This window comes from Penaeus japonicus, unplaced genomic scaffold, assembly GCF_977035675.1.
Source record: "Penaeus japonicus unplaced genomic scaffold, GWHDUDI00000001_assembly GWHDUDI00000027, whole genome shotgun sequence".
Taxonomy (NCBI): Eukaryota; Metazoa; Arthropoda; class Malacostraca; order Decapoda; family Penaeidae; genus Penaeus; species Penaeus japonicus.
In genome coordinates, this window is record NW_028234429.1 from 32,417,955 (window position 1) to 32,427,954 (window position 10,000).

Sequence of the window (10,000 nt, forward strand, 5' to 3'; positions counted from 1 at the left end):
CTCTTACTCCTATGCCCACCTGCACCTCGCCCCTGCCTAAAAAAAAAAGAAAAAAAAAATTCTTCTCCTTTTATCCTTTTTCTTCTAATTCCTATATCTTACTATCAATCTCTGTTTCTTCTTCCTTATCATTCTTCCTTACGTCAGCGTATCCACCTGTTCATTTCCTTCTCTCAATTCCTTTTCTTGCTCTCGCCGGAGACTCACAGCATCCGCTCACCCGTAGATATCCACACAAGACAATTACCGAGTTGGAGGGAGTGTTACGTTGTCAGAAATCGTCAAGGCAGTTAGACGTCTATTTTGAATTTAGTATATTGCTCCCTGTTACTCTTCTTTGTTAGGATCAACTTTTGTCATTATTGAAATTATTCTGATTGTTTGTATTGTACTTTGAATTATATTTTATCATCTTTTTTATTATTGTGATTAATGATTGTTGTTGATTACTTATATTCTATTATATATGCGTGTTTCTTTTCTTTTTTTCTGTCTTGTCCCTCTGGTATTTTTTATATCTATTTAAGGCTAAGATTTGGCATAATTATATATCGTTAATACAGGTTCAAATGTGCCGAATCAATTTATACTGGATACCCTTAAATCGATGACGCACCTCTGCCCTAAAACCGTAACCTTAAGCTGATACACTGTGCCACATTTCCTCCCGGATAACCCTTAAACTGCAACCCTTAGCTCTAACCCTTAAAAAGACACATTATTCCCTCCTTCCTACTCGATACCCTTAAACCAATACCCGCATACCCCATACCCACATACCCCATACCCACATACCCACATACCCACATACCCCAATACCCCATACCCACATACCCCAATACCCCATACCCACATACCCCATACCCAATACCCCATACCCACATACCCCATACCCACATACCCCCATACCTGGCATCGGTAATGGTGAGTCTGGAATGAGTCCTTGAACCTTCGACTTTGGTGATGACGTTGAGGCAATGTCGAGTATCGTCGTAATTGACCATCTTGTCCTCTTGGTACCAGAACACAAAGGGTGGCTGACCCTGAGAGAGAGAAAGAAAGGGAAGAGAACAGCATGGATGCGTTGAGTTTTGCTTTTGGTGATTGTGTTTTTATTTTATTGTTGGATTTTACTTTGATTGTTGTGTTTGGCTGAGATTTTTGTGTTTTTTTGCTTTGATTGGTGTATATTTACTTTAACTGTATTGTTTTGTTGTGTGTTTTTTCTTTTTGTTGTTGTTGTTGATTATATTTTATTGTATTATTGTATACTTCCCTTTTACTTTGGAGGGTGCATTATATCACTGTATATTACTATTTTACTTCGATGACTGTATCTTATTGTATCACTATATCAATCTTTTACACTGATGATTGTATTTGATTGTATCATTGTATTTTCGGGCGATTGTTTGGATTTGTTGAGGAGGGAGTGGGGTGGGAAAGGAAGGAGGGGAGGAGGTGGGTGACAAAATGTGGAGATGAGGGGGGGAGGTAAAAAGAAAAGGAGTAGGAGGAGATGGGAGATGAGAGAGAGTAGAAGAGACGATATGGAAGAGAAGATGTATGAAGAGAGGAGGTAGTGAAAGAGGAGAGAGAGTAGATAGAGGAGGCGGAAAGGAGAGAGGGTATTGAAGAGGGGTGAAGCGAAAAAATAGGAATTAGGAGGAAATGAAAGAAGAGAGAGAGAGAGGAATTGGGGGATGAAGAGGATAGGAGGAGAAAAGACATTGAAGAGAAAATTGAAGGGAAGAGGAGATAGAGGATATGGCAACATCGGAAATGCTAGAGTAAAGAAGGAGAGGAAATTTAAGAGAAAATGAATAGTGGGAGGAGGTAATGGGGGAGGAGAGAGAGGAGAGAAGGCAAGGAAATTGAAAAGAGAATGAATAGTGGGAGGAGATGATGGGAGACGAGTGACAGGAGATGGGGGAGATGAGAGAGAAGAGAAGGAGGGGAAATTGAAGAGAAAATGTGAGAAGAGAGGAAGAGATAGAGAAGGTGGGAAAATGAGGGGAAGAAATAGTGTATATGTGAAGTGAGGAAATGAGTGAAGAGAACAGGATATGAATGGAAATGATGGAAACAGACGATAATAGGAAATGAATGTGAAGTGAGAAAAAGAGAGAAGACAATAGGAGATGAATGTGAAGTGAGAAGAGAAAAAGGAGAGGAGAAAGAGGAGGAGGGGAAGAAGAAGAAGTAGAAGAAAGAGGAGGAGAAGAAGAAGGGGGCGAAACGTAAGAGGGTGAAGGAGACAGAATAGCGGCATCGAGGAAGTCTTTACTCAGTCTCGTTGCGTCGAGGCGAAACTGCACTTGACAGGTTGACAGCGACAGATGACAAGTTGAAGGGTTGGCGATGACAATTATTTGATAAGTGATAGATTGGGGATGGCCATTATTTTATGTCATCGACAAGTTGGCGGTGACAGTTATTTTTTTTTAAACACAACGATAGTATTCGGACCAAACTGCCAAGTGTTTATTCGTGTGTGTGTGTGTGCGTGTGTGTGTGTGTGTGTGTGTGTGTGTGTGTGTGTGTGTGTGTGTGCACAAGCAAGCATATATGTGTACGTGTGCGAGTGTGCGTTTCCCCGTGTATAAACTTATATGTTTAAGTGTGTGCTTGTGCGTGTGTGTGTGCAGTAAAGAGTGGACTCGTTAAAGAATTTGGACATAAGAATCATAATTACACGCAGAACAAAGAAGAAAGTTGACTAAGACAGATAGCTGGAAATGAGGGAGACAAAGGAATGAAAAATAAGGGAATGACAGTAGAATGTTATTGAATAAGATGTGTTCGAGGGTGATTCCATGTACCAAGTGGTAGAAGGGGAGAGGAAGAGCAAGGAATGTATCATATGTATATGTGTGTGTGTGTTTGTGTGTTTTGTCATGACTGATTCATTGATAACTTGATTAGCTGATTGGCTGTCATATTATGGGAGAAAATAGGCAAAAAAAAACAACAACACGTAATCCAATCAATCAATAAAAAATAACAAATAAATTATGAAAGAAAATCTATACGCTCGTCAATAAAACGCACACACAAAAAATAAACCAACATTTACATAATTTGCAAAAGATAAAAAAAATAAAAGAATAAAAAAAGCAACAGCAAAATTAACCAGTACAAGTACTCCCACGTAAGATTCAGATACTAAAAAGAGTATCATACGCACTCTTTATCCAGTCAAGACCATAATCACTAATCGGACGCTGTTATTGCTGCACTAGAAAGCCGAGTATGCAATCTGATATTCCTTAGATTAGCCCTCGGCACATTGCACAAACGCCAAGCCAATGTTCTGCGGGTACAAATCGATTGACTTAATGAATATGTAATGCGCAACGCTCGCTAATTGGCTCATTCGAAATATGCAGATGCTGGAGAATATCCGTTCGCGGTACGGCATTGGGGGTTGGAAATGGACACCCACCTGAAGCCAGCTGGATTGCCGTGGGATATCCACCGTGGATACGATCTAAAAAATATATAGATGTGTGTGTATTAATCTCTTCATAGCACTGAATTATAACTGCCGCTTTTATTGTGGCCAGGAGAGGTACAGAAGCGAATGAGTTATGGTTTAGTTTGTGTATATGTGTCGTGCTTGTGTGTTTATAGAGTTCTGCTGGATATAACAGAGAACAGTGGTACTTCAATAACACAAAATCGCTCGTTCTCTGTATTTATATGTACCGTTACTGTCCTTCTGTAACTGGTATCGCAGCCTCTATACAGGCAACTCCACTGCAGATGCCTCTACCGTGCGAGCACCCGTGTACATTGTTCGAATTCCAAACTGCACGGAGCAATTCGTCTAATACATGAGGGTAATAATAAGCAAATGACTCTAAACCCTTTACTCTGAATGCCCTGCGGTTCTTGCTTTATTGCAGCCGACCTCGTTAACTATTTAGAGTCCGAGGCGTGACAGCAGGTGATTGGCTTGCAACTGAGATGTTGCAACAGCTGACTGTCTAGAATTTAAAATGTTGTCCGTTGGAGACGTTATATCAGCTGACTGTCACAGCAGCTGATTGGTAGGCGTTTGAAGCGTTACGGCAGCTGATTGGCTAGCGTTTGAGGTGCCACAGCAGCTGATTGGCAAGTGTTTGAGCTGTTACGACAGCTGATTGGCTAGCGTTTGAGGTGTCACAGCAGCTGGTTCGCAAGCGTTTGAGGCGGAACGACAGCTGATTGGCTAGCACTCGAGGCCTTATAGTAGCTGATTGACTGGACATTCACCCTTAGCAAACTCGCCAGTATTTAGATATTGTTTTACTCGCTTTGGACGTTTTGCCTCAGTAAGTAAAGATTATAGATTCCTTTAGATCTATGATTTTCGTAAATCATAAGCAAAAAAGCAACGTTGATTGAAACGTTTGTCCACGAATGTTTACGATTGAGTTTACAATTGCCTGTCAATTCTTCTTTTGTTTAATCGATTAATTATCCATTCACTCTTTACCAATTACTAAAGCAAATAGACGACAACATGACCAACAGTACCTTGGAAATCTTAAACACAACTTACTTTAAACATATTGAAATGAAACAACTGAATAAAACCCACTAGAAAATTCTCACAAAAGAATCTCCAAAAGAAGCTTCGTAATTCCCCTTATGTCTCTTTGCATGCAATTCGCTCTACACGACTTACCTGTTGAATAACGCAAACGAGAGTGATTGTGTCACCCTCCTGCACGTGAAGCTCTTGGGGACCCAGTATAAGCGCACGTGGTTTGTTTACGTGCAGATTAACGAACTGTGAGAGGACGCCGGTACCTGTGTACATCTGGTGGGAGAGATTGTGAATGTCTTGGTTACATTACGTGTGATTTTGGGATGGATGTGTGAACATGGAGTATTTTTTTTTAAAGGCGGTTTTTTTAATATAGGGGGGTTTGGTGCCTTATGATGTTTTATGGTGATATTCTTTATGTCTCTCTCTCTCTCTCTATCTCTCTTCCTCTCTCTCTCTCTTCCTCTCTCTCTCTCTCTCTCTCTCTCTCTCTCTCTCTCTCTCTCTCTCTCTCTCTTTCTTTTTTCTCTTTTTTTCTCTCTCTCTCTCTCTCTCTCTCCTCTCTCTCTCTCTCTCTCTCTCTCTCTCTCTCTCTCTCTCTCTTTCACTCATCTCTCATCTATCTTCTCTCTTATTCATACTTTCTCTCTCTCTCTTCTCTTCTCTTCCCTCTCTCTCCCTTCTATTCCCTCTCTTTCCCTTCTCTTCTCTCTCTCTTCCTTCTCTTCCCTCTCTCTCCCTTCTCTTCTCTCTCTCTCTCTTCTCTTCCCTCTCTCTCCCTTTTCTTCCCTCTCTCACCCTTCCCTTCCCTCTCTCTCCCTTACCTTCCCTCACTCTCCCTTCTCTTCCCTCTCTCTCCCTTCTCTTCTCTCTCTCTCCCCTCTCTTCTCTCTCTCTCCCTTTTCTTCTTTCTCTCTCCCTTCTCTTCTCTCTCTCTCCCCTCTCTTCTCTCTCTCTTCCCTTCTCTTCCCTCTCTCTCCCTTCTCTTACCTCTCTCTCCATTCTCTTCCCTCTCTCTCCCTTTTCTTCCCTCTCTCACCCTTCCCTTCCCTCTCTCTCCCTTACCTTCCCTCATTCTCCCTTCTCTTCCCTCTCTCTCCATTCTCTCCTCTCTCTCTCTCCCTTCTCTCCCCTCTCTCTCCCCCTCTTCCCTCTCTCTCCATTCTCTCCTCTCTCTCTCTCCCTTCTCTCCCCTCTCTCTCCCCCTTCTCTTCCCTCTCTCTCCATTCTCTTCCCTCTCTCTCCCTTTTCTTCTTTCTCTCTCCCTTCTCTTCTCTCTCTCTCTCCCCTCTCTTCTCTCTCTCTTCCCTTCTCTTCCCTCTCTCTCCCTTCTCTTCTCTCTCTCTCTCTCTTCTCTCCTCTCTCTCTCTTCCCTCTCATCTCTCACTTCCCCCATCTAGATCAGCACCAAGCCTTTAATACTAACCATTCCCAGGCTACGGACCCGAGAGCCAGTTAACAGGAGATTCCCGAACATCCACGTGAATGTATTCGAATGTGTAGATGTATGGTTATGTGTATTTGTGTGGGTGCGTGTGTGCGTACGCGTCTGTGTGTATCTGAATATGGAAGAGGAAGGTTTGTGTGTGGGTGTGGGTGTGTCGGTGGGTGTGTTGGTGTGTGTGGGGGGGTTGGTGTAGGTGTGTGTGATTGTGCGTGTGGGTGTGTGTTTGTGTGGGTGCGTGGGTGGATGGGTGGGTGGGTGTGGGTGTTTGTGAATGTAGGAGAGTTTGTTGATATGTATCTTCCATGTAACTTCGCGTGTATTCAACTGTATGTATGTGTATGTATATGTGTGTGCGTCTGTCTATAAATGCCCCGTCGGTGTGTACATGTGCCGGGGATATCTATGTACATACATCAGGTCTTAACCCCTCGGCGTAATCCGTTACCAACTGAGAAACTCGTCTGACATTCTCCGCAACCTTCCACTCTCCTCCTATGAGACACCCCTACACGAACGCTCTTCCGCCCCCTCTCGCTCTCTCTTTCTCTCCTCTCTTGCATACGCTCTCTCTCTCTCTCTCTCTCTCTCTCTCTCTCTCTCTCTCTCTCTCTCTCTCTCTCTCTCTCTCTCTCTCTCTCTCTCTTACTCTCTTACTCTCTCTCTCCCTCTCCCTCTCTCCCTCTCTTCTCTCTCCCTCTCTCTCTCTCTCTCTCTCTCTCTCTCTCTCTCTCTATCTCCTCTCTCTCTCTCTCTCTCTCCTCTCTCTCCCTCTCTCTCTCTCTCTCTCTCTCTCTCTCTCTCTCTCTCTCTCTCTCTCTCTCTCTCTCTCTCTCTCTCTCTCTTTCTCTCTCTCTCTCTCTCACCTCGCTTTCTCTTTCTATCCTCTCTCACACACGCAGTCTTTCTCTCCCTTGCTTTCTCCTCGCTCTCTTTATCTCCCTTAATCTCCTACTTGGCACTCACCTGACACTCGTAGGTCTCTTCTCTCGCTCTCTCACACTCTTCCTTTCTCCCTCTCTATCTCTCTCTTGCTATCTCACGCCCTCCCTTAATCTCCCACTTGGCACTCACCTGACACTCGTAGGTCCCGTTGTCCTTCGTCTCGACGTACTTGAGCTGCAACGTCCAGTCATCGGAGCCCTCGGGATGTAGGACTCGGAATCTCATATCCTTCGTGTACGTGTAGATTCCTGTGGTGAGGATGTGCCAGTCCCAGCGGCGGATCCATGACACCTGAAGAAGGAGGAAGGCCTGGGCGAGGTCAGAGTCGTAAGGTTTTTCGTTTTTGCAATTGCAGGTCAGGGTAGGTCACGGTCGGTGTAAGTAAGGTTTTGGTCTGTTTCTGATTTGTAAGATTTTTTTTTTTTTTTTTTATAAAAAAATTATGGTTATTCAAACTAATGTTTATATATAAAAAAAAGAGAGAGAATACTGAACTTTTTTATCGTGATTTTCTTTTTTTCTATTTTTATTCTACGAAAATAAAAAATAAAAAGTGTAAAAGCTACACTGAAATTATTAAAAGGGAAATAAACGAAGAGAGGAAATTTGTGGAAGTCAAAACATTTAAATTTTTTTTCTATTCTCAGCGCTCATCCAATTAACTTCTACGATGGTTTACATTCTTTTTTTCTTTTTTTTACTTTCATTTTCTGGAAATTTTAGACACAAGGTTTTAAGCTTTAAAATGAAGATATTTCGCACAAAAAAAAAAAAAAAAAAAAGATGACATTAAAATTTCCTTTAGCTATGAAGATAAAAGTGAAAACATAACAACGCCATACTTAGTATAAACTAACGCCTAACTAAAGTAGTAAATTGATAAAAAAAACAGTATGTACAAAGCGCAAATACATAATAATAATAATATATATATAAAAAAAACGTGAAATACTTAATGAGAACTGACAAACCATGCCGAGAATATTGTAATGTTGCATCATAAATGTAAAACATTTGGTCTCCATGCGAAGCACAACAAAGCGAAAGAAATGACTGTCTACTCTGTAAGTCACTCAGACAATAGAACAGCTTGCAATGCATTCGACTGAAGTGCTGGAATGGCTTCAGTCGCCTGGAATCACATCAGTCAGTCGGTATTTAACTTGCCATTCAGCCAGACACTTAGAGTCACTCGGATCAATGGCTAATCTAATGCTTAATTAAAAGCAGGGAAGAGAGGAATAAAGAAAGAGAGATAATTACCCTCTGATCTAATTAAAGCTTTATTATTCTCTACTCCGCGTCGTGATGAATAATATCTTTAAAAAGGATATCAAGTTATCAAAATATTAATTACAAAATATATATATATAAAACGATGGAAAAATAAAATCATAAAAAGACCCTAGAAAACAAAACAAAAAAAAATCCCTCTTATGTGCAAGTAAGAAAACAAATATAATAAAAAAATGAAACATACGAATGAGACAAGAGAGAGAGAGAGAGAGAGAGAGAGTAAAAAGACGAGATGAAATTCAAACATACAAAACAGGCTCTGTGTTAGTTCTTGTTCCTCAAAGGCATACAACAAGCCTAATACACGGTCTGAAGCACCAGGTGCGATAGGGCTCGAGGGCATGTTAATTGTGCACAGAATACCTCAAGGGCGACACCTCTTCGTGGGTCGGTTGCTCAAGGTACAGCTTGTAAAGGGGGAGGGGGAGGGGAGGGGGGGCGCGAGTAGGGAGGCATTGAATACGATTCGAAGAGTATGATTGAATTTAATCTAAATTGTTGATTTCTGTTGGCTGTTGACATTTCTCTTTAAGATCGGCCCGATAGATTTATCCGTTTTTATCAAAGTATATATTTCTTCCTCTCTTTTTTAATCTCAGAAATGTCAAAAACGTAATTTCATTTGAAATCACTTTTTTTTTTCTCTCCAGCACTTCAAACCATACTCTTCGTCTACCTCTTATTGCCTAAAAGGGGTGCATATAATCTCAGACATTATATATATATATATATATATATATATATATATATATATATATATATATATATATATATATATATATACAAAGAAAGAAAAAATTCAAATAAATGATTAGATTAGATTAAAGATGATATGTTGTAAAACGTGAAGTAAAAAAATAGATATGTACAAAGTAAACACGTACGAAGGATGTGATCAGTACCTTCTGTTGAGTCCAGGGAATATGTGTGTAAAGGAGAATAGCATTGGTCTCAGACACAGCTGGTTGGATTGATATATCTCAATATGATTTGCATATTGAGCATGCTGCATGTTGCATGGTGCCTCGCTACGGTTAATATGAGCCAGAATACATTATGGTTTGACTTGTGTTAAAAGGGTTTCTTGAATCTATGTGGGTTGTTATCTTAATGGTCAGTATTATATGGTTTATATTGGTCTACACTGATATCTACTTATGTAGGTCTGGGTTATTCTTAAGTGTGAGGAACACATGCTGAACAGTTCTTGTTTTATGTATGAATAACGCAACTCCTCTGGTGAATAGTTGCAGGAAGTGATTCCAACATATATTTTTTAATTAGATATTACATGTAACATTTGAATTATAAACAGCTACTGCTAATTAATCAGATTCTTTTCAATTGCATGAAGAAAAAAAAAACGTAGATACACATTTTTAGTGCTATTTGCATGGAGGAATGTTTAATTTGTATATCATTCTAATAACCAAGGTTAATTTCGAAGATATTTTTTGAAGACATCTTAAAAAGTCCAACGTCATGTAGTCAAGACTCTTCAGAAACTTCATGTAAAAAAAAAAGAAAAAAAAAATGGTACTATGGTCCGAAAAAAGTACTTTGTAGCATCCCTTATTTTGAGTTACTGAAGGAGAAAAGTTGGGTAAAAAATACGGAAATATTTATATTCTTGCCAGAATGAATAATATAAGACTAAATACTTACACTGCAATTTTAAAAAGATATCCAACTTTCATTACATGGTAAAATAAGGTACACCAACAAAATAATAGATAAAAAAGGTTATATACTAAATTAGATTTTCTACCAATTTCATGAAC

The 10,000-nt window shown here is 40.3% G+C and overlaps 1 protein-coding gene across 3 annotated transcripts in view; it reads right to left on the reverse strand.

Moving 5' to 3' along the window:
• LOC122266302 (limbic system-associated membrane protein) overlaps positions 1-10,000 on the reverse strand; it is a 158,222-nt gene that overhangs the window by 3,613 nt on the left and 144,609 nt on the right. For 2 of the 3 annotated variants that reach the window (XM_086552878.1, XM_086552877.1), the window contains exons 4-6: positions 7,053-7,232; positions 4,673-4,807; positions 910-1,043 (exon numbers count right to left, since the gene is read on the reverse strand). In XM_086552878.1, coding sequence (XP_086409004.1) covers positions 910-1,043; positions 4,673-4,807; positions 7,053-7,232 — 449 coding nt within the window. The remainder of the gene's footprint in view (positions 1-909; positions 1,044-4,672; positions 4,808-7,052; positions 7,233-10,000) is intronic. The other variant, XM_086552879.1, reaches the window with a different exon arrangement.